The following is a 24,600-nucleotide window of genomic DNA, read 5'->3' on the forward strand; positions in this document are numbered from 1 at the left end:
ATCACCAAGCGGCTTCACGCAGCATCCAATTGATGCAACAGCGATGGAGAAAGAAGAAGAAGGGGGAAAAAAAACCCAACAAAATCAGCAAGCACGGAGCCGGTTCATCTTTAGCTTCAGTGTGAGAAGTTGTTCACATACCGGCAGCAGCGGTAACTGTGCACGTCTCCCGTTGTTCGCCAGGATCTCAGGGTGCGCGGATTTGGGGGAAAAATGCCGGCATACTGGCCCCAAAATCAGCTGCAGCAGACATTTCAAACGCTCGGTGCCGCCTCTCGGCTCTCCAGCATCATTTGGAGACCGCCCCCCCCCCCCCCTCCTTTTTTTTCCACAGGCTTCAAAACGTTCACGACACACAAGCAGTGTGGGGGTTTGGATAGATACTCCCTCTCCCTCCCTTTCTTTCGGGTGTGATCCACATTTTTTCATCACACCGATGCGCACACATTTCATCACAAAGGCACACATTAGGCTATACTTACTCAACCCCCTCCCCAAACCATCTTTTTTCCCTCCATAAGGTCCAGAATTCTGTCGTCCCACCACTCCCATTATTCCTATTCTTCCTATGCAAAACATTGCCCTCCCCAATGATAGCTTGATTTGCCATCAATGACCCAATCACCAGAATTACACTCATTACTACCTCTGAGCAAACAGAGGATAGATGGTTTCTAAGTCACAATACATCACATCACGGGCATAGCACGGCAGGGCATATCAGATCATCCTGCAGCCCATCACAATGAAATGAAATGGATGTGTCATTTTGGTGGCCAAGCAATGATAATAGCCCCTTCCAGGCTTTGTTTACCATCTAAAGTGTGATGCCATATCCTTAGAGAGGACTGTCAATCCAAAAGGCTTTACTCTGTGGTTAGTGCTCGCCCCGCTAAGTCTGCTTCACACAGCAGGACGATGTGCAAAATACCCCACATTTGTCACCATTGTCAATTTGGTTTCACATCTAGTGTTTTGAAGCAGATCTGCAGTCCCAGAGCAGATTGCAGGGCATCCACTGCCAGCAGAATGTGACTTTGAGTTGGCAATCAGCTCTTTCTAAAGAACCATTCAGCACAAGTTTGGACGGGGAAGTTTCCAGCTGTACAGGCAGAGAGAAAATACGAATGCTGCCCGTGGTGGCGCTTCAAAAGAGGAGAAGATTTAATTACTTCCACTTCACTGTTAAGGCGCTTATTTTCCAGGAAGCACATTATTTTTGTATAGCCAAACTTTTGCATAATCATGTCGACTTCTTTATCTTCATCTCCCTGTAGGCTTAACCTTCCCCTTCACTCCAAATAATGGCCACTGGCATCGCCGTATTACACAGTAATGACACTGACTCAGTCTGTTCTCCACTTCAGAAGCTTACAGCGCTAAAACCTCGGGACACAACCAGCACTTGTGAGCCTCATGTTGAAGTATTTGGGTGGAGAAAGACCAAAACTGAGCACATGTGTGGTGCATCCTTATTTTCCTAGTAATGATAAGGTTATAGAATCAAATTATCAGAAAATAAGGGGATACAGTAGATGGCTTTTTTTCTTCTCAAGCTGGATTATACAAGAGCTTCTATAATTTGAATGTCCTTGAAAAGGTAGGTTATTCATGCAACTCAGCGTAAAAACTCATCACAAAGTGTGACTTTCTGAGCTATAATCCCCTAAAATCTGCCAAACCGCACTTTGATAAGTGCTTGCAAGCATATTCCTTTAATGCTACAGAATGAAATGACCTGGACTTGCCTGTCACCCTTTTGGATCCATTTTCACTTAAAAACAGAACAATTCGACATAACCTGGTAAATAGAGAAATAAATAAATGTGTAAATGTCTTTTTAAAGCAGGATGAAGCAAGAAAACTCGTCTCCCATGGTGGTGTTCATGTTGGTTTTGACACGCTTGAACTAAAATAGCACTAAAGAACGCTAAGAAGTGTTTGCAGGTGTGCCTCAACATGAAATTCGCATGACGTTCTGAGAAAGCTGATGGCGTTGACCCTGTGACTTTGAAGGCATCTTGTTTCTCCTCGCGGTTTTTATTCAAAAGTAATTCAGCTCCTCGAAAAGAGGACAGAATTCCTTTGATATAATCCATGAAGATTCACACATGTTCGAATCTGTCTGACCTATTAGCTTCGTTTCATTCGGCCCTCGTTGTCTGTTTTTCAGAATCTAAATAGCTCACATTTCTGCAGCTCAAATGTTTGCAGCTAAACCGGGAAAACGAGAAAGAACGTCAAGGTAGATGCTGGCTTCTGTTTTGATTACAGGTAATCATTTTCTGTCAGGAGGGAGTCCAGATCTCATGCAAATGAAGGCGCACAGAGGCTGTGGAAACAACTTCCACTGGAGGCTCTGTGGGGCAGTTCAAGTGATGGAAGCGGTTCTGCCAGAGGTGGTCGAATCAACTGAATCATACTCTGGTACGCCGTTAGTTTGTTTCAGCTATCAAAATGTACGCTGCCAGTACAAATGTGCTATAAAGTAAGTCCTAGATCTGAGCATAAAAATGATGTGAAATTGCAAATGATACCCCTTGGCCTGCACTATTGTCCCTCTTTCTGCTTTTGAGTCATTGGTCACAGACTTGTCTTCACACCATGATGACGCTGCCACCTAGAGGCAACTGTGCTGGAGACTAGATGACTGTGTTTGCATGTTTTGGATGTGTTATAGCAAATAAAATGACAAATGTAATGGAATCTGTACTCAGTATTTTAGTATGATGGTGTTTAAGCAGTAATAATGAAATATGCAGCAGCCTGGCCTGTATCTTCCTCTTCTCTGCAAGCACCCCACCCCTCCTTTTTTCAGGTCTCATTCAATTTACAAAAATCTATTTTTCCCTAGGTTTTTGGTAAACTGATTGAAGAGTAGCCAACACCACCGTTCATTCGCCTCCACACTTTAAACAGAGAGATGCACGCGGTACAACAACCAACCGCCCGTCCCCCGCTGTCAAATCATGCATCATTAACCCCAAACTTCTGCACCACTGATGCCTGACCCCGTCAGGCTGTTTTTTGGAAAGGCTGGAATTAGACAATGGCTCACGTACAACTCACATTAGCGTTCCTGAACAACCGGATGCTTCTGCAGTCCGGCCACGTACACTCATCAGTCCTCTGCATTGAAATCTCATCAAACGCCTGATGTTTCTTTTTAGGTCACCAGTGAGAAAAAAACAACAAAAAAAACAAAAAAAAATAATATTTTTTTTCCCCCATCTCTCGTGAATGATGTCTCCACTCACTGCCTTTCAATTGCAGTCCTCTCCAAACACTCAATTACATCAACGCATTAGTAATATGTTAGAAAAATATTAACCATGTTATTAAAATGGATCATCCACGGATGGCTGAGTGCTCGGGATGGTCTCTTATTATCTCTGTAAAATCCAGACATTCAGTGTGAGTCCTGCACTCGCTAAAAAAGCAGCCGAAACCCAGACCTGAGTTAAATCTGCAGCCTTGTGTAGGCTGTACATTCCAGTTCTTTATTATTAATAATTGCTTTTATTTATTTATTTATTTAGTGGCCTAATTAAATGTACTAAGTCATAACTACAAACTCTAACTGCCTCATGGTTTCATGCTGTAAAGTCTTCTCCTCATACCTGTACGGCATTGCAGAGCGCTCAGCCTCGCACTCAGCCAGGGAGAGGCCACATTCTCTCAGGTACAGCTCCAGCCGGCGTCGCTCCACCAGTCTGTGGGCTGCCTCCAGGATCTGAGAGGCCAAGGCCTCTGACTCAGTCTTCTGTTCCGAGCTCTTGCTGCTCCGGGTCCCAGCCTTGGCCACAATACTCCCTGAGGAGGTCGACGCCTTGGGCTTCTTACTGATGCCATAGAGGTCCTCCACGGAGTATTTCCCCCCCTTACCTCCTCCGCTGCCACCACGGCTGGCAAACATTGTTGCCTAGATTCCAGCACCCCGACTGATGAAATGGCTCTTCGATTCTGCTTTGCTTACTTTTTCTTTCTTTTTTTTTTTGCCTGCTACATCTACTTTAAACAAAAGCTGCTTCTAAGTTTGAAACAAAATAACAAGGCAGTGCTATTTTGATGGAGTTTCATGTAGATTTGAAGCATCCGGCCCGAGGATGTGTCAGACATCAAACTGCTGGAAAGGAGAACTTAAAGCACCTGCGAAATATTTTAAAAAAAGTCTTGATTTCTCCTTTGTGGAGCCTAATTCCAAAATAAAACAAAGCCAGTTCGACATGTCAGCAGCAACACCCAGTCACAAACAATGACTCCTGCTGATGTGAGGTGCGTCTTTGAGTAAAAATGGATAGGAAAAGCAATCAGTATCTTTCTCTCTTTATCTCTCAAAGGAAGGACAGTGGGGGGATTTGTGTCGAAGCACCACCAGCTTACATTTGCTCAGATTAAGAGCGCACCCGGATGAAGTGTCTGTTCTTCTGTGACTATAATCAGCGGCGGCTGTGAGAGTTCAGCTCGCTGACCTTTTTCTTCAGATATAAATTAATAATGACTTTTTTTTTGTTTTTCATACCTGCGTGGCTATAATTGATCAGTTGATCTGCAGCGGCGCTGTCATCATAACCAGCACCCTTGCTGCCATCGAGCCCTCGGTCCCTCAAACAAAGCGAGGGTGGCATCCTCTCAAAGCCTGGCACCGGCTTCAGGCCACTGCTGAGCGTGATATTGTCGGGGTCTGGGTTAATGCGCGAGCCAAACCTCCTGCGACAGTTTTTCACACAAACCATAAAGCAGAGCACAATGTGTGAAACCCTTTTTCACTGGAGGGGAAAGAAAAATCAGCGGCTACTGGTGCCCTGTTCATAAAAAATTAAACATAAAAAAGGGCAGGTCATCTTTTGTGCACTAAAATGAAATTGAACTGCTGAAAAGAGAAATACAGACAGACAGAAAGCGTGCAGTTTTAAAGAATGATGATGCAGATAGAGAGGATTAGTTCTCTCCATCAGCTTTTCGACAGTTTGCGCAAAGAAATCCACCTTCTAATCTCCTCCGTGCATGGCTGTTAAGTCCCAGCTTAAAAGCCAACATCGGAAACAAAAATGAAATTCGCATCAAATGTGAAAATAATTAAGCAACTCCCTCACGCTGTGAAATATCTGCAGGCCGTTATTTAGATTTGATATCTATATCTTTTCCTTTTATTTTAAATTTGATAGGAAAACAATCAGACCAGCTGTGATTCATGTTTCCAAGTTGGTGAAAATGTTTGCTTGGATCTGCTCTTTTGCCGTATTCAGCAGTGGGTTAAATGTGGATTATTAAAGCCACAAAAAAGTGCATCAGTATCTCAGACGTCTAGCTCAATGATTAACTTCCAGCTCATTCATGCATCTGCTTAACCATCTCTGCCCCTTCATCTTCCAGCTGCCGTGGCGGTCAGGCACTGTTCCTAAAGTGCAGTCCTCCCTGCGTTTGCTGTAGTGGCTTTCAGAGCCAGAGATCATCCGGGATTAAGCTGCTACAATCACTCATTCAATTGACCACAGTCACACAGGCAGCTGGCAGAGGTCAGTGTAATTCATAGCACTCTGTATTTCCTCAAAGTAGTGGATTTATAATTATGCGTGATGTCACGAGGGCCAGATGATAGAAATTTACCTTTTGATTTCAAGGAGAGAGAGAACCTGCTGTCTGCATTGTATAACTATCACATATCTGGGTTAGAACAGCGAAGATTGTTTTTAGTTATCTGTTGCGTAACCGCGCAAAGATAGATTTCGTCAGTCTAACAATATAGTAACCCAGGAATGTAGAGCGCGATGGAGTCAAGCTATTTGTTGCCACCTTGTACATGCTGTACAGTGATGAGAAGGAGGCGAGCTTGCTTGTTTGTGTGAGTAGTAGGGCTGCCTCAGATGGAGGCATTTTCCCTACGGTGTACCAGAAAGGCCTTTCATCTTAAATCACGCCCGACTTCAGTGCTGTTCACCTGCTACTACTTTTATACAGCTTGTCAAAGCAATCTGTAAATATCAGGCAGACACATCAGGAATTCCCACTTAGGGGCCCATACAAAAATCTTCCCCTTAAAAATGAAAGACAAGCTTACATCAGCAGGACAAAGTTTACCAAATCCTTTAAGACTCTTACGAATCGCATCGTAGGCTCAAGGCTGGGTTAAATCCAGACAACAAGAGGAGAGACCATATTTTGCCTAAAAAGAAGAGCATGTTTAAAGCTAGGGAAACATGGTGGTTACAATTAAAGGCTCATCGTCTCCGCTGCCAGATGGAAACAATGAACACGGCTCTCTCGTGTATTTGTGTCCAGCGTTTTGCTGACCCGTTCCTCCACCCTGACCACCTCCCTGCGCTATAACAACAGTGCATGACTTCATCCATCACTTCTATCATAATTACTACAACTCCAAGAGGGCTGCGTCTCTTAAACGTAAGCGCATGCTGATTCAGAGGCACTAACGCTCTGTCTTTACTGAACCCTGTATCTCAAATAATTGTTCTCAGTGCTTAAAAAGCACACGATTCTCTAAATGCATTTTTTTCTTTTTCTACTTCTTAAACTAAAAGTTTATTGCCGCAGGACTCATTGGTATAGCTTTTTTGTCTTGTGTGGTTTTCTTTTTGTTGTACTGCCAGGCATTGAGGTGTGGTCATGTGTGTTATTTATGTAGGTGTGGCTCTTACTGCTGTTGTTTTTTCTGTGGTCTTTGTTTTCTTTTGTTTGCTTTAACGCAGTGCATAATGTAGTGTAGCCTAGGTGGGGGGGAAGAGAGAGCAAAGGACCATTATTGTTTAAAGACAAGTACACATTCGACCTACTCGAAAAATAGTTCAAATCCTATCAGAAACTATGTTTACAGAGGCGATAGTTGCACAATACACCGATGTGAGAGGAGGACTTCGTTTTGAGAGAGCAGGCGCCTCCTCTGCATCCTCTCAGGCCTAAGCTCGACCCACTGAAACATGACTCTGCTTTTCCTTTAGGGTGTCAGAGTCCGCCATGGCCACCAGGCGGCGACAAAGCAGCGCGGGTGAGTAATGGTGAGCCTGCCTCAAAGTTACCTTGCAGGAGAGCTGCTCCTCTTTCTTTGTGATAAGCTGTTGAACGCCCAACCTTTAAAACTCGAGAATAACAAATCTGTCCGGATGGACGACCACAGAACAGATTCGGAATCAGAATGTATTTATCATGACTTCAGATCACTGCTAATGACCAGTCCTCTCTCCGCTTCTGCGTGACGTTGCCAGCCGAGACAGTGGCGCAGACTGCACGCCGTGTTTACAATCAGATTTTCCGATTGTAAAGAGTAGGAGTGATATTGGGTCAGAATATGCTGAGACACTGTCTGCGAGGCTCAGCCCAAACCTGCACAGACAGCAGCTTCAACCCTTATCTGATAAGCAGAGTCAGGACGCATTTCATGCTTTCATGTTTACCGAATGATCAGGGTTGAACGCGTGATTCGTAAATAAACGAGAATTTAAAGCATGAATTATTTTCCTCTCAGCATTAGAATAAAAATCGAATAAACCAAGTTTTTGCACACTAGAGGGCGCTCAAAACACAGTAATACAGATCTGAGAGAGCGAGTGTGTGTTCACGGTTATTTCTTCCATTCTGGGTACGATTTTGGTTGATGGGTGATGGTATAAGCCCAAGGTTAGTTTCCTCATTTCTGTAATCTGATTACTTTCAATACTACACCCTTTCCCTCAAACGCACACAGTTTATGCTTTGTATTGTAAACCTTGTTGTATTGCATCCAGATGCTGGTTAAATCATAACCATATGCTCCATGCTCAGATTTCTAAGTGGGCACACACACACAAACACACGCATACATACACTTTACTACCCTCCATATTGTCACAATTTGAGCACACCCCGTCCCCCCACAAATGTGCTCATGGGGTCAGTACTAAACGTGAGTGGTCATGTTTTTGCAGTATAATCAATAGTTCTGACAGGCTGTCGTTCCAAAGCAGGCTAAAGGAGTGGGTGTAGGTTCAGGGAGGAGGGCCACAGGGGATCAGGAGGGGGTGCTTTAATCCTTAGACCTGCTGTGAGGGGATACACATTCATGCAACTCCTCCAAAAAATAAAAAAATAAAAAGACTGAAGAAGGCTTTACCTTTGCTTTTGAAAACAAAAATGTGCTCTCAGTGCAGATGTGTGTCATTGTTTACTGGAATATTCTGTGTTTACTGCTCATTTGCTTTGTAGACATTTATGAAAACAGCTCATTCAGGCAATTGCTCGGCAAACTGTGATTTAAATGTAGAAGAAGAAGGATAAACATTCAGTTAGGGTAAACATCTATGGCCACAATACAAATATAAAGGCCAAACCTTACTGTAATTATGAAAAAGATAGAAAACAGACAAAACTAGAAGCCCTTTTGAGGCGTGGTAAAAAATAACCTTGTGCATGTTTTAAATTGCTGTTGTTTGGTAGTTTCTCTAAATCCTCAAAGTTCTACAAACTTTGTCTGATTGAATCAAACCTCAAAAATTCCCGGTGGTCGCTAGGAAGTCTGTGTGTTCTTTGTTAGTGACAAGGTGACTGTGGGTGCATACACATTTCAGCTCAGGGTAAAGATTCATACCAGTGGGTTCAGAAGTGTGGAGGAGTTATGATGAGTTAGGACTTAAAGGTGAGACCTATAGGAGAGGTTAAGCGCAAGACTGAAGAGTAAAGCCATCAATCTGAGTTCACAAAGGGTAATCAATCTCACTGATCAGAAACAGCTTTCACATGAGATGTTTGCCATCTCCTATCATGGCCTTTTTTTGAACTTTCCCTCACTTCAGACACATACGCAGAATCCTTTTTGCCACATGAAGCCCCACGAGTTTTATTTCCCTCCGCTTAACATAGTGGTCCTTGACGCATGTGGCTTGAGTTTTAGAATATAGAGTGATTCACATGAAGACGATAAGAAGTGGGAAGGTCACACGACTTTCATTTCCTCACAGAAGGCAAGAGGCACATCTTAGCTGAGTGGAAAACAAAAGGGTGCCATGGGGGAGATGGATGGCTGCTGAAAGCTGACAGAGCAAGAACCAGCAAACACCTTTGGAGGAGCCATTCACTCACCCTGAAGGTGATGAAACCCATATTCGCATTCTTCATCACACTAACACCTCCATCAAATGTGGTCTCTTCTGTGAAGTGTGGTTGAGAAGTACATAGCTATATATCAGTATCACTAAACTATATATAACTATTTATACTATAAAGTCTTTTTTTTGGGGGGGGGGGGGGGGGGTTCCCAGTGGTTGACACAAGCTTTCATAGCTTTGAGCAGAAATGTTATAAAGAACTTAGATAATTAAAAGTTGTGCAAAAAGGAATAAAAACAGCTTATAAAAGTACCTGAAAAAAAAACCTAGAACAACAAAAGGTAGAAAAAGCTAGCTAAACCTACAGCTAACTGTTACCTAATAGTCTAGGTAACATAAATGTTTATCCAGTGTTAGGTAAATATACAGTAGGGCTGCCACGATTAGTCGACTAGTCACGATTATGTCGACTATTAAAATCGTCGACGACTAATTTAATAGTCGACGCATCGTTTGAAGCTTTGTAAGATCACAAAGGACGCAGGAATGAGTAGTAGGATTTAAGAGTGTAATAACGGACTGAAACAGAAGATGGCAGCACTGCATGTACAAGGATGCCAGCTGCCGTTAAACCCCGAAGAAGAAGAAGCTGTGTCCCAGAATTCATAGCGCAGCTGTCAACAATGGCGGCAGCTAGTTAGTTTTAACTTTACTCTTATTATTCTTTCTGGGTCACAAAATAAACGTTTAACATATTTTCAGGCGAGAATGTAGCGGTGTAAACCTCAAATATCTGCTCAGTTTATCAAGACACCACATATTTTCAAAAGCGCTCCGACGTTTTCGGAGACGTCTGTTACCCACTAGCTCGTTAGCTAGGCGGGGGCAAGGCTAACTAGAGCCGTGAGAACACCGGACTCCCGGCAAATCGTTTTCAAACCCACCGCCGTCTTTCGCTAGTCAGGTTAAACATATATATAAGTCACTTAGATAACTTAAAAATGTTATTGTTTGGCTTTCTTTAGTATTTTATTTGTTCCTGAGTAAATCGGTTTGGCTGAGATTAAAGTTATAGTTTTTGCACAGCTAAAACTGTCAAGCAGACAGCTGATTATCAGAAGTGTGAGACGCTGGAGAATATACTCCGGTGTCCTGTTATATTTTAGAAAGCAAGGAGTTTATTAAACTTCACCGAAACAATCTGCAAATTTCATTAAAAATTAATAAACTACCATCTTGTCTTTATTTTTAGTTAGCACAAACACTTCAAGCTGTAAGCTAATGATAGTTATATAAGACCAGATGCTGCTGGTGCAATAAGCTGTACGCTGTACGTCCAATGGATGATGATCTGATTAGTCGACTAATCACAAAAATAATCGGTGACTAGTCGACTATCAAAATAATCGTTTGTGGCAGCCCTAATATACAGTACTGGATAGATAGATGTTGATATATCCAATATAGCTAGAAATTATTTAAAAAATGAAAATCAAAGTGTTAAACTCTCAAAAAAAAGAAAGAAAAGAAACAACCCTTACTTACAAAGATGCATCGGTTAGCTAAATGTATAGCTAGTAGCAAATATTAAAATATAAAACAGCTGGATATAAAGAAACACCTAGCCATTTTAAAATCTTAAAACAAATAAAGGGTTGTTTGAACTGCATCCTAACCCTATTTAACCGCTTGAATATTCGTTCTTTATAAGTAAACGATCCATCTGTAGGTTTAGCTAAGATATACTCACCAACCATGTTACTGGGTACACCTTGCTAGTACCAGGTTGTACTCCCTCTTGAGTTCAGAACTGTCTTAATTTTTCATAAAGGTGCTGGAAATATTCCTCATGCACAAATATTTACTACACCACTTCCCAACAGCTTACTATCCCAGACTGTTGTTGCCATATCACATGGTCCATAATAATACCGGTATAAATTCCTCTGTGGCATAAAAGTACTATATCGTGATATCATTGCTATAGCAACACCATGGGTTTACATTAATGCTTGGCAGTAAAACACAGGTGTCAGCCTCTGATGGCATTTTAGTACCTAAAGAGGGAGCGACTTCAACAACCTCCAACAAAGCACAGTCAGAACCCTGTTCTCGCTAAAGGTGGAAGCAACAAAGTCGTTTCACCGCTTGAGGCAAAAACACTGTCGAGTACAACCAGGTTGCAAAGGATGAGATACTAGCAGCTGGTGATGTGTGACCCAAAAGTAATCAAATGGCTCGACCAAGCATCACAAGCTGCGCTCCATACGACAGGAAGAGCAAACGGTGGATGGAAATTACTGATGGAGTTACATGGTGGAAAAGCAGGGCTGTATGCAGCTGGTTAAAAAAAACCTCAACCCAAGATAACACATTTCAGGTAGAAAATATATTTCTGCGTTATTATCTGTGACAGTATGGTGCAGCTCCTGACGAGTTACAAGCTTAAGTTTGTCTAGTTATTGTTAAACTAAAGTGTTAAATTTCCAGGGAAAACGCTGCCTAGGCTACCTTTTTACTTAAGCGTGACTTGTACCATCGTATGCTGTGCTGGCTGCACCTTATTTCAATGGATTCACACTTCAGTCTGTCATCAGAGACAGTGGCTCATTGGAAAACATGGATGGAAAAACGCCCTTTATTTACTTACACGTACAAATGCTGCTGCCTGAAAGGTGCAAGCATCCATAAAAAGTTCCTTCAGTATTTTTTCTATATTGTCACAAACATCATTATTACAAATGTTTTTTGAAATATCTTGATAAAATTTTGTGGGTACATCACCCACCCCTACTGTTGTTTGGGCCATTCGAGTACACCGAACTCACTGTCACGGTCAAGAAACCTCTTTGAGATGATTTCAGTTTTGTGATGTGGAGCATTATCCTGCTGGAAGCAGTCATCAGAGGATGGGTACCCTGTGGTCATGAAGGGGTGGACATGGCCACTAACAACACGCAGTTAGGCTGTGGCACTGAGGGACCCAAGGTGTGCCAAGAAACTACCCCTCCACACCATTAGACCACCAGTCTGAACTGCTGATACAAGGCAGCATGGATCCCATCATCTGAATATGGCAGCAGAAATTAAAACACATACATTTTTTAAATCTTGTCCCTTAGTTGTCTGTTTATAACTAACAGTGTGGTTTCCTGCCGTGGTACCTCGTCTGCTTCGGGGTTCAGTGTGTTGCACATTCCAAATGTTCTTCTGCATACCTCGGCTGTAACGAGTCGTTCTTTGAGTTATTGCTGCCTTCCTTTCAGCTTGAAGCGGTCTGGTCATTTTCCTCAGACCTTTGGTATCAACAAGGTATTTTTGCCCAGAGAACTGTTGCTCACTGGATATTTTTGTCTTTTAGAGCCATTCTCTGTAAACCCTAGAGATGATTGTGGGAAATAATCTCAGTTATTAGTTCATCTTAGTTATTCAGTACATTTAAATACATTTAAATAAACCCAAACAATTTAACTGTGAAAGCAACAGCCTGACAGTAGCTAATATAACAATATTTGAATACTCCTCTACATCAGTACTGAGACGACAGCAGGGGATTGTGGTCTAAAAGTTTACATTGATTAAGTGGATTAACTACATGATTAAAAATACTAGACTAATTCCACATAAAACTGTACTGCAGCATGAAAGTATAATTAAATTCCAACAACTTTTATTTGATCAGGTGGGTCAGCAAAGAACAAATTCTTATTTACGGCAATGGCCTGGCACAATCTCCTGCAAAGTCAACAGAAATGCTGTAGAGCAGCGAGGAGTGACAACTTTTCCAGTGATCAGATTTAATACGAAACAGAGTGGAAGCGCTCTGCCGAGCAATGTGCCTCCGAAATCACAATGCGTACACAGGTGAAAAATAATCTTAGCTGGCTGCTCGGTGGATTTGCTCAGAAATATTGGGCCATTTTGAGCAAACTGTCTGGGAGTCATCTCGGGGAGGAAATCTGGCAGCTGAAGCGGAGGGAGAGCGGCATAGGAGTGACAATCTCCAGCCTAAACTTCCATCTTCAGATAAGTGCTGTTGTGGAAAAATCAAACCAATGCTGCAGATCGAAAACGAAGACTAATGGAAAATGAAATTAGACAGCGGTTTCCAAAAACTGAAGGGTGGAATGATAAAGCAGCTCTGGGGCTTTCATGAGGGATACTTGGGGGGGGGGGGGTTTGCTCAAAGCAAACTTATTTATCCGAGATTTCTGTGAGATAGGATAATCATTCAAATATGGGTATAACGTGTTTTTTTCAGAAGCTCAAATCCAGAACATTTCAGACTCAACTGTTTTAAATTTGACGTAGATTTTAAAAAAATCAGTTTTCTGAGTCCTGCAGTGTTGTGGGAGTGCACTTAGCTGGACTAAACCGTTCCCAATACACATTTAATGTGTGTACTCTCAGATTTTCTGAGAGTTTTACTCCTCCAGACAGGGTGAAACCATTTCAAATCACCTCCCTTCCCCCTTTCCTTTAAATCCACATGTACCTGTCCCTCTGGGTAGCCCCCCACCCACTGCGACCATGCACGCACACACACGTTCTCCACACTCGAATGCACGCAGGAATGCGAGGGGAATGACACAATCCACCAAATGCTAAAAACTTGCTCGGCCTGGTCTACTCAGTGCCCGACAGCAGCCCTAATGAATGGCCATTCAGATACACAGACAAAGCTGAGGCTGGATTTGTACTATGCAGCAGGGTCAGGGGTCACTCAAAGCACTGACAGAAGTAGAAACCACATGAATGCTTATCTCTCTCTTTCAAGCACTGAATCACTCCCAACACTGGGATTCATGCAAACCAAAATGCACCGTGGGGCTGAAAATAAACCATAACAACAGTCAACAGTTACTCATCTTTTTCTTTAAAAAAAAAAAAAAAAAAAATCTGTACTTGCGCAGGTCTATACTTTGTGGTCCACACCAGAACAATAGAACAAGAGGAATGAGTCAGTAACACAGAGATAATCAAAGCACATTAATCAATGAGCCTAAATGCTTTTGGAAGCCCTGGCAGCTTAGCTTGTTTATTGTAGCTTTGGAGATGGGAGAAGAAGAAGAAGGGGGAGAAAAGTGTGTGTGAGAGTTTAAGCTTATGCTGTGCCATAAGCTGTTCTCAGCCCAAGGCACAGGAGAAGAAAAGAACATCTCTTCATGATTAAAAGGGCTGAGGACCAGGAAAGGAAACATAGAAGAGGACAAGCTTTGAGCCCTCAGGGGTAAAGGCTCTCTGGAGGAACAGAAAGCAAGAGGAAAAGCTGCGAGAAAGCAAAGCTGGGGACTCATTTGAGTCCTTGCGTTCTCTTGTTTCCATCTCATTATTAAAAACGGGCCAACTGGATAGATGAGGAGGGCTGACACAAAGGAGACAAAGAAAAATCCTATTAGACATTTTACTTACATGATCTTAGGCAACACATTATTTAACCAAAGATTAAAACGAGACAACCAAGAAACATTTATTTAGTTCACATTGAGTAGCACTGGAATAAAAAAGCTCAAAGACATCCAGAAGCATCAGTGCGCCTTTTGACAAAAGTGTAGCTGCTTTGTTGCGTGCTCATTTTTTCTTTGAATCTGGGACGGGAGCGAACAGGGTCACTGGGACAGCCTGCCTTACGACCGGAGACAGGTAAACCATGTGGGTTATCACTTCAGGTCAGATATGGACCTCCTACGACATCCTTTTATTTAAACCGTTTCCATGCTTCGCTTGCAGTGAAAAATGAGCGTGGCTATCTACAAAGCCCTTCTGACATGTTAAACAGCTGAGAAATGATGGTAAATATTCATATTTACCTATATACACGCTGGATAAACATTATCCCTTATTCAGAGTTGCCATTATTGAGATCTTCAGTATGAAGCCTACAAAGGAACGTGTTGGTCTGCTGTTTGTCACTGGGTAAGTGTAAGGTCATAACCAGCATCACATTTCAGGTTTGCGTTGCATATTTCAAATGACTGTTATGCACTCTGGGACTTTAAAAACTCTCTCAACCCTAAAAAGTTTAGAAGAAGCGATTCAGTGCACCTGAGCCATTTCTGTATGTTTTAGTAGCCCAGGTGTATCCTGAAGCACTGCTATCTAGGGTAAAATACACATAAATGTCAAAAATTCTGGTCTCATCCTTCAACATTTGCAACATCTTTGAGCAATATTTCAACATTTTGAACTCCAGTCAGTTAAATGTTTATTTCACAAGATACTGATGACTTCAAGCTGTTTCTGCGGAGCTGTGGGGGAAAAGTAGAAAGCAATTTGCAGATCTTACTGCTAGCTGTGCATCCAGTTTCCACATTCTGGGTCTTTTTTTTAACCCTTTATTTTACCAAGACAGTGAAGAGACAGATTTTTAAAAAGACCAGGGGGAAGACATTAAGTAAATGGCCTCAGTGCAGGCCTAAACCCTGACCTCCCCATCAGCCTTTCAGCATATGGGTTACCCACTCAATCCGGTGAGCTGACCACTGCCTATTAGCATCCTTTCCCATGTTCAATTTTATTTTGTAGCACTGGAGAAAAGGAAAAAAACATTTTAACCCAGAATTTTCAGCAGACACCACAATATCATCTAAATAAGTAAAAATGGTCTTTTCATGCTTTTTAATGCCAGAATATTGTCAGTAAAGACACGCCTTTGAAGCAAAACGCAGACGTTTATGGTTACAAGCCGCGTAATGGACAGACCAGACTGCATGAAATCATTCTGCATTACACTCCAAATGATATCAGCCAACGTTTCCGGGTTTAGCCTGATAAGGAATCTTTACCCATAGAGTTTTCAGTGCTGTAGATACTATGTTAGCGACATCAGTGTGTTAGCTAAAGTAGCATGGAAGTAACTTAAACTGCTTGTAAACAGATATTCTACAAATATTTAGTGAACGGAGTATTTGATGGTATATGAGTGATGTGACATTTATTTTACACCCACTGAAGACAAACTGAGCAAAGCCTTTGGACTACTTGTTAATGTTGCTACATTGTGGTGGCAGAGGATATCTTACAGGGGAGGCACCCATGTATCCATAGAGTCCAGGCTTTGTTCCATCATATGTCCTTGCCTCCAGCTGTAGGTAGTGCACAACAATCAGTCAGCAAATCCTGGCAGGTCCTGGATAAGATTGAAAAGTGCAAACTTGTATGTGCCAAGAGATTTGTTTGCCTTCATATGGACAAAGTATGCAAAGATACGCTCCTGGAGCACAGGCACTTTCTGCTGGAAGTTCAACTCTTCTGCGTTTGCAAACAGTAAGTATTGTGAGCAGGTCATGAGTGAAAGCAACAGATACAGCGAGCTGCTAACTGTATATTTGTACGAGAGGCAGTTTTCTGAGAAACGCAAAAACACTGCGTTGAGCAGACTGGCTCAGTTGGTAGCCGTGCTTTGTTTCCTCTTCCAAAATTTTAGGGAATCGTTTTAGTGCAAGTGCAGAAATGTTTTACTGACATTACATCCGGCAAAGTGAGAGGTGCTGCCCTGCTAATAAGACAACAGCTCTGAGAATCACTAGTTTTGCAGAGCGAAACTGCCGGTGAAACCAACCAAAGTGGCTACAAGCTAGAGTGTTAATTTAAGGTCATGTATTGTGTTTCGTGCTTTTTGTTAGGAACCTCTTTTTGCATCGCTTCAGAACAAAAGCAGACACATTTTACTCAGTTACCCTTTAAGGTGCATTCAAATGAGACAGAACTGAATCACTTGTGAAAGGCTTCTGCTTTATAAAAATGGCATTTTAGTTCACAAAGACAAATGAATGGCACTGGAAAATGGAGAATACAGAATAAGATAATTAAAAATGTATCCGTTATAATCAAGAAAAAACAAGTTTGAGGCCAGACTGCGTCCTTGGCTATTATCTATAAAGAAAACCAATTCTACAGTTTTCGTGGTCTCTCAGTCCACTTGGTCTTTGTTCAGCTCGACTATAATAAAACTGAGCTGCCAGCAGAAAGACCAGCGTTAGAAATAACCAACCACACTCCACGAGAAACACGTGGAGTTACTGAAGATTACGATTCACTCTGAAATGACAAAAGTGCTGATATGTCTCTGTGCCTTTCTTCTCACATGTTGCTGAGCTGGCAAAGTGAGAGCCAGACTTGAGGAAGATCAGGAGTCTGATTAGAGCAAGTACAGCGCTCTCCAAAGTCTGCATTACACATCACACCTGAGTAAAGAGGAGGTAATACTGAAATCAAATGGGGGAGAAAGAACAACAAAATGTAAAATCTCACATTAAAATGTTCACGTTTTGATGTGAAAGGTGTCTCTGAAGTAACGTAGTCGGCATCGAGAGCGGTTCCCATTCATAATTACAACAATACGAAAACTAAAAATCTTGGCATTTCTTCTCGTCTTTTTTGTCTCCTTTGGTGAAAGATCAAAGTGACATTTTGGGACAACAAACCAGTTTGGGTTTTTTTGTTTTGTTTTTTTGTAATGACATGACAATACAGAACTGTGTAAACTCTGGTCCGCTGTTCCTCTTTGCTCACCACATGTACTGAGTCCAAATCTTGGGTGGATGTAAAAGCACAAACTGCAAAAAACAAACAAAAGAACAAAAAAATAAAGAAGCAGTCAGTCCGCACAGCTTCATCACCTGGTCCCTCTGTGTGGCAGAGACCTGCCAATCTCTGCACAACAGTTCACACCATAGTTTTTTCTCCCTATTTTTTCTGGTCACGAATAAAGTCGCCAATCCCTTTTACGAGTCCGTGTTCAAAGTGGCTCACAGAAAGAGGATCCAGAGTGCTCTCAGTACTTGGCAGCACCTGTGTGCTGGTGTCATGTCCAGAATAAGAGGCAGGTCAGCTAGAAGGTCACAGTTGCAGTGCTCTTGTTTTGAAAGGTCATTGTCTGGATGCTGGAAAGGATTTTCCTCTGATGCCCAGCCAAAGTCACACCCATGTGCAGCAGATCCCTACAGAATTAAAAAAAAAAAAAAAAACTAATTAGAGACAAATTTTCCTAAACAAATTTTTACTTGGATAAAATAAGTGAGCAGGAAAAAAAATGGGAATATGAACTAACTGTGTGGTGATTGGGGCCAGCTGGTCCACTGAGTTGAAGCCAGCCTGAAGGAAACTGTCTTCGTAACGCTCCATCTTGATGGCCCTAAGCCAATCCCCCACCGAAGCACACGGCGGGAGAGCTAAAGGTGCGCGCTGGTCCAGCAGGGGGTAGGACGGCCTAGGGGACAGGATCCAGAAACAAAGGAATAACTTACATTCACCGTCACCAAAACCTCAGTGAGAAGCTTATACATGTCCTGCAGCAACATTCCAGGTGACAAGTCGAACTGAGTGACTGACAGGGACAAACAATGGGATTTGTCAGAGGTGGAGTGTCCTCAGCTGTATATAACTAGCCGACAGGCAGAATGTTGAGACAGGGAAATGGGAACAGCAAGTGGCTGACAGGTCACAGCAGGACACCGAGGTGGTGCACAAGATTGGGCAGCAGGAGGCTAATGCCTGCCCTGTCACTGTCAGGGCTTTAAATGGACACTAAGAATAAGACAGTCTGAAGACATGCTTGATTTTTGCTGTGTGACATTTTTCGCGGACTACATAAAAACAGGAAATTCCTGAACAATTAATGCAATACTTTTGTTAAACATCTTGAATTAAAAGCTTCACTTTAATCGCATTTTGTTTGTTTAGGTTTAAAATCCACCGTGGTGGTCCAAAACCTCACTGATCCAACTGTAAAAACACATCAGCACTCTCACCCTGCTCCTTCTTGAGCCACTATTTTCAGCGACGCAGGATTGCGGATGAGTTTGTCCAAAGCGCTAACGAGCTCCGCAAAGCGAGGGCGCGCCGACCGGTCCTTCTGCCAGCAGTCCAACATCAGTTGGTGCAGGTGGGTGGGGCAGTCAGGTGGCGGGGGCAGGCGGTAGTCCTGCTCTATGGCATTGATCACCTGACGGAAGCAACCATTAAACATGAGTCTAATGGTCACAGTCAAGATTTAAACACTTCACTGATCACCTAGTTCCAAGTGTTTTGAAATGACTGGAAAAACTCGGCTAACAAAACCTGAAAAGTCCTTCCAAAAATCTAAAAAACAGCCCAGCAAGGCTTTTCTTGCTTCAACTTACATCCTGGTTGCTCATGTCCCAGTACGGTCTTTCTCCAAAAGACATGACCTCCCACATGACGATGCCGTAGCTCCACACATCTGAGGCTGAGGTAAACTTTCTGAAGGCTATTGCCTCCGGTGCTGTCCAGCGGATTGGGATCTTACCTCCCTACACAGAAAGGTAAACAGTGAGTGATGCAGAAACTTCACGTAAACATGGTCCAGCAGGGAGCTGGGGAGGAAACTGAAGGTAGGTAAAATCCTAAGTTAAAGTTAAAAATGTTTTACGATCAACATAATATTTCAAGAGATGAAAAGCATGTGGATAAATAAAACTCTGCTATTCATTTATGCATTTATTTAAATCTTAAAAATCTAACTGACAACTAATTGTAGTGCAGAAATCACACTGATAACCACTATTGTTGATAATCAGTGTCCTGATGTCTGTGCTAGAGATTAAAATTAACACATTGGGATCATTTCTATGGTTTCCATCCTACTAGACTACTTTGTATGAAATGAATGACAGGCTTTTCTCCTTAAGCATTAACTGAGGATGGCTGTTGTCTCACCAGAGAGCTGGTGTAGGTCGGGTCAGAGGAGTTCTCCTGAAGGAAGCGTGACAAGCCAAAGTCAGACACCTTGCACACCAGGTTGCTGTTGATCAGGATGTTGCGGGCAGCCAGGTCTCGGTGGACGTAGCTCATCTCTGCCAGGTACTTCATGCCAGAAGCAATGCCACGCAGCATACCAACCAGCTGGATGGGTGTGAACTGGCTGTCGTTCAGCTACGGAGAGGACAGAACCAGTTCAGTCTGAGAATGAGCGGCACTACGGTGTGTTTCAGTGTTTTGAGAGAAGCGTGCTTTGGCGTTGGTTTGTCCGACTCATACTGACCCGTAGAAAAGAGTCCAGAGCGCCGTTCTCCATATACTCTGTCAGGATCATGACTGGACAGCTGGCTGTAATGATTCCCTCCAGATGGATAATGTTGGGGTGCTGGAACTGTCCCATGATGGACGCCTCAGACAGGAAGTCCCGTCTCTGTTTGTCGGTGTAGCCACCCTTTAGAGTTTTAATTGCAACGTAGTTTTCCTTTTTTCCTGGTATCTTCAGCCGTCCTCGACACACCTCCCCAAACTCGCCTGCAGCACACAGACACGTAAACACACTATTATGGCCGTTTTTTCCTCCCCAGCATGAGTTTACCTCATTATGAAGACAACTGTTACATTTAACAAACGCAACGCTTGCTCGCAGCTAGCAGTGCCCTTTGGTTTGAATGAGGGCCACCAATATCGGGAACATATTTATCAGTTAATTGTGTTTTTTCTGCAGCCAAATTGAATTTTGAGTGATAAAGAAGAAACAGGGCAATGGTTTTAAATGTCACTGAATCTATTTAATTTAGTAATTAGGTATTTTTTAATAAGGTTATTTTGAGAGAGAACAATATGCTAAAAATAAAAACAACACATCACAACAAAACGCAACCTGTGCAGTCTGCAAGTCCTCAGAAAGAGTGGACCAGGGCAAAGTTTACAGATTTATTAATCACAGGAAAAGCATACTGATGGGCTTACCAGCACCAATGACCTCCTCAATCTTGACAAAGGAAACATCGATTTCCTTGGCAAATTCTCTCACTGCCTCATTAGGGTCTTCGTAGGTGAAAGGGTCGATATAAACCTTGACCCCTTTGAGAGGGGAGACAAACAGAAGCGTGGGAGCAGGAATGTTACAGAACCATGAGCGACAGAGAGACCGGTCACATTAAAAATGATTTCCCCGACGTGAATGAATTGTAAATCAGAGCTGTGGTTCAGCGTGCATGTCCTTGATGTGTTACCTTGGCCAATGAGGTACTGGCTGTTTTTGTCACTCAGCTCCGGATCCTTTATTCGGCTGTGCCGGCTGCAGGTACAAAGAGATCAGTATAAATGAAACAAGATTAGGATTGCAGCGCACTTATCTGAGGAATTGATGTTTTATTTCACTTTTTTTTGGACAAGTGTTCCTAATGCTTTATCAACCCAATGTAATGCACATCAACCAACTGTTCAGATGCAATAAGAACAGCACAGCACATAACAGAGCTATCACGGGTCAGAGGTCACTTCAGCCACATGCACTCTTAAAAATACATCATAACTGTTATGGTTTGAGAAGCCAACACCGCCTTGTTGTGGACAGTTTTGTCCGTGCTGTAAACACGCAATACACAGTGACTTGTGGTGGTGCTGAATACCTGAGACAACCCATATGGTTCTGCTCTTTGACGCAAGCGGCTCCATTATAATTCTGCTGGAGCAAACTCATCCCTACAGTACAGTAACAACCCTGTAGCTACTGGATCGCTGCCTTCCTCCATTTCTCTCTTCCACCTCAGAAGCCTAAAATAGCAATAATGCACCACCCTCAGTTAGTGGCAGATCTGGGCCTCACTCACTGGTTTGTGTGTGTGTGTGTGTGTGTGTGTGTGTGTGTGTGTGTGTGTGTGTGTGTGTGTGTGTGTGTGTGTGTGTGTGTGTGTGTGTGTGTGTGTGTGTGTGTCACAAGGTCACAGCTATTGTTCTGTCCTGTGGAAACAGGGTTGGGACGCCTGCATCCTGTCTTTCCCTGCCCTCTACCTCTATCGTCATCCTTCTCACACACAAATGCACGCACCTTCTCCCTCTCTTTTTCCCCGTGATGCCATCCGACATTATTTACTCAAACAATGAAGCCTAAGGAAAATGTTCTAATGAGCAGGATAGCTTTTAGCTGTGTAAGCAAAAGAAATCATGAGCCTTGCTTTGTGTCTGAACTGCTTCACAGAGGGGGAAGAAGAAAAAAGAAAAGGTGTGGGTAACAGAGTGCAAAACCACCGTTGATAAGATATGATTTGTATAAACAAAAGAACAAAGCAGTGCAAAACTGTAAAATTGGGGTCACGTTTGTTATTGGTTTTTGATTTCTATCCTTTTCGCTCCATTTCCTGTTATTCCGCGAGCTTCTTTCACTTGCAAATCTATCTTGTTTTCCTGTGCCTATTTCCCTTCCTCCCGTTCTCACCGTATGCAGTAGGCGGCCACAAAGACGAAAGTGACAAGCAGCAGCATCCCGACAGCGATAAAGATGCCAGGTACCAAGAACTCGGAGCCAGAGTCACGTCCTGGGAGAGACGGCAAACAAAAGAGAGAGACGAGAAAATAGCAGACAGAAAGTGAGAGAGTTAGAGCAACACAACGACAGAAGCCATGACAGGAGGTTTACATAGGTAGTAAAGAAAGGTGGGGGTGGGGGGCAGGAATTTAGGTTATTAAAGAGAGTCAACAAAGATGCAGATGATAAATTCATAAAAGAAACTGTGCAGAGATTGATTATGCAGGGATAAATGACTGTCACACCCCCACTGGAAATTACTTTTTTTAAATAAGAAAAAAGAGTAATGTGTGTGTGGCTCCTCTTCAAGAGAAAACAAGACCTCTTCTTACCATCGGGCAGCGTGCGGAAAATGGTTGGTGGACTAAAACTGCCGTAGCCGGCCTGGGTACGCGCCCGGACCTGCACTTCATACTGACTAGCCCGGCGGAGGTCTGTCAGTACAGCCTGGTTTCTGTTACTCTGTATGGAGTGGCACTGATCTTCGCTACGCTGCTCCTTCTAAAAGCAAAAAAAGAATGAGTCCAAGGCAATAGTGAAAGAAGAACAGATGATGATGTCAAGCTAGTTAATTAGTCAAACTGTCCTGAACTGAACACTAACTTCAATTACATCAGATAATAATAAAAAAAAACATTACAAATATGTTACTAATATCTTAATTGTTAAAGTGTATACTGCACAATTTAGAGAGCTTCTTCACAGATCCACATGGTCTAACCCGCGTGCCGTGACCCTTTAACTACATCTGCACTGAGAGTGCTTTCTTCTCATGAGCCTGTTAAAAAAAAAATAGATCATCTATCTGAAGGGAAAGTTCGGGGATGTCGTCAGGGAGCTCTTACCTTCTCACAGTAGCGCAGCTCATACTGCAGGATGGTGTAGTGTGGCTGAGTCGGGGCCGACCAGTGTAGAGTCAGACTGCTCTCTGTGGAGTCGCTCTTCCGAATCACAGACACCAGTGGCGGCACTGCACAGATGGCAGCAGAATTATAAATACAGTGAAATTCGGACTATTTATACCTTTCCACCCATCCTCCTGCAGCTCTTACCGTCATGGCTTGTAGTGATGTTGACACTTTCGCTGGCAGGCTCCTTCTCGCTGAGCTGAGACACCCCGTTAAGTGCCTGAATAGTGAACGTATACGTTGTGTGTGGCAGCAGGCCCCACACCTCTACCCTGTGACCCAGCAGGCCGTCCTTCGCAGGCCGGTAACTGACGCCATCTCCGCAGGGGAGGCACGCTTCCTTTGGTGACCTGCACAGAGAGCACCTGACGGCGTAGCTCAGGTCGTTTCTGCCGCCGCTGTCCAGCGGCTCATTCCAATCCAGAGTGACTGTGGTGAAGTTGACCTTACGGATTATGCCGCGAGGGGCCGAGGGAGTTCCTACAGTGAGAGAAATAGTTAAAATAGCACGCTTTTTCCACATTTAAAAAATACTGCAAACTGGCAGTCATCCAAGTTCCTGTATGCGAACCAATCTGCTTAAAAAAAAAAAGAGCTGAATGAGAAAATTGATGAAACTTTCATGTATGTGCTTACCTATAATGTTTTTACTTATAGGTAATATACACTAAAACAAAATACAACAAATGATGTTGTTAAATTTGATTATGAGTAAATCTCTTGCTGCAGGCAGCATCCACTTAGCTTGACTTAACCATAAAAGCAGGATTCATGGTTGGTCAGACCTGCATGTTGCATGTTCGGGATTTCATAACCCACCGAACATGACTCTCTTTCAGAACTGGAGCATCATGTATACATGACAGAATTACACATTAATCCGATCAAACTCAAATATCGCAAAAATGTCAAACTATTCCGTTCAATCTGGCCTTTTCCTGATCCCAAAGGCAGCATTTTCTAAACCTCTTAAGACCATTTAAACAATATCAATATAGCAGCATCACCTGTTATGATTTTTTTGTTTTTGCTATGATAAAGTACCTTCAGGGAGCACCAGTAGCTGTTCTTCACATATTATCAAGTTATATGGGAAAAAATATTGAATCGTACTTCATGTTTTTTCCCCTGTGGAAAGTTGCCTCGGTGAAATTACAATATATGAAAGTTCTGTGTTGATCTCCGCTGTGCCATTTTGCCACTGTTTTACTTTTCCATGACCCACACATATTGTTTCTTTATGATTTCTGATATAAGCTGAAGCCATTTTACTCAGCCCGCACATGTACTCACGAAGCAGAACAATGCTCTTGCAGTGGCTTTGCGTCACAGCGGGAGCATATGTGCTGCTGGATTTAACTGGTGCAATTACGTTTGTCTAAAACTGGATGATAATGATCACCGC

At 42.8% G+C, this 24,600-nt stretch overlaps 1 protein-coding gene across 1 annotated transcript in view; it reads right to left on the reverse strand.

Moving 5' to 3' along the window:
• Nucleotides 1-14,480: 14,480 nt before the first annotated feature.
• ephb4a (eph receptor B4a) overlaps nucleotides 14,481-24,600 on the reverse strand; it is a 43,607-nt gene continuing 33,487 nt past the window's right edge. The window contains exons 6-17 of the mRNA XM_085420441.1: nucleotides 23,340-23,675; nucleotides 23,133-23,257; nucleotides 22,620-22,788; nucleotides 22,198-22,297; nucleotides 20,993-21,057; nucleotides 20,727-20,840; nucleotides 20,041-20,288; nucleotides 19,716-19,931; nucleotides 19,160-19,309; nucleotides 18,788-18,981; nucleotides 18,088-18,246; nucleotides 14,481-17,977 (exon numbers count right to left, since the gene is read on the reverse strand). Of these exons, the coding sequence (XP_085276567.1) occupies nucleotides 17,869-17,977; nucleotides 18,088-18,246; nucleotides 18,788-18,981; nucleotides 19,160-19,309; nucleotides 19,716-19,931; nucleotides 20,041-20,288; nucleotides 20,727-20,840; nucleotides 20,993-21,057; nucleotides 22,198-22,297; nucleotides 22,620-22,788; nucleotides 23,133-23,257; nucleotides 23,340-23,675 (1,985 nt within the window). The 3' untranslated portion in view covers nucleotides 14,481-17,868. The remainder of the gene's footprint in view (nucleotides 17,978-18,087; nucleotides 18,247-18,787; nucleotides 18,982-19,159; nucleotides 19,310-19,715; nucleotides 19,932-20,040; nucleotides 20,289-20,726; nucleotides 20,841-20,992; nucleotides 21,058-22,197; nucleotides 22,298-22,619; nucleotides 22,789-23,132; nucleotides 23,258-23,339; nucleotides 23,676-24,600) is intronic.

Source organism: Rhamphochromis longiceps, linkage group LG10, assembly GCF_057381845.1.
Source record: "Rhamphochromis longiceps isolate RC_006_pf linkage group LG10, R_longiceps_female_GT1.1, whole genome shotgun sequence".
Classification (NCBI taxonomy): Eukaryota; Metazoa; Chordata; class Actinopteri; order Cichliformes; family Cichlidae; genus Rhamphochromis; species Rhamphochromis longiceps.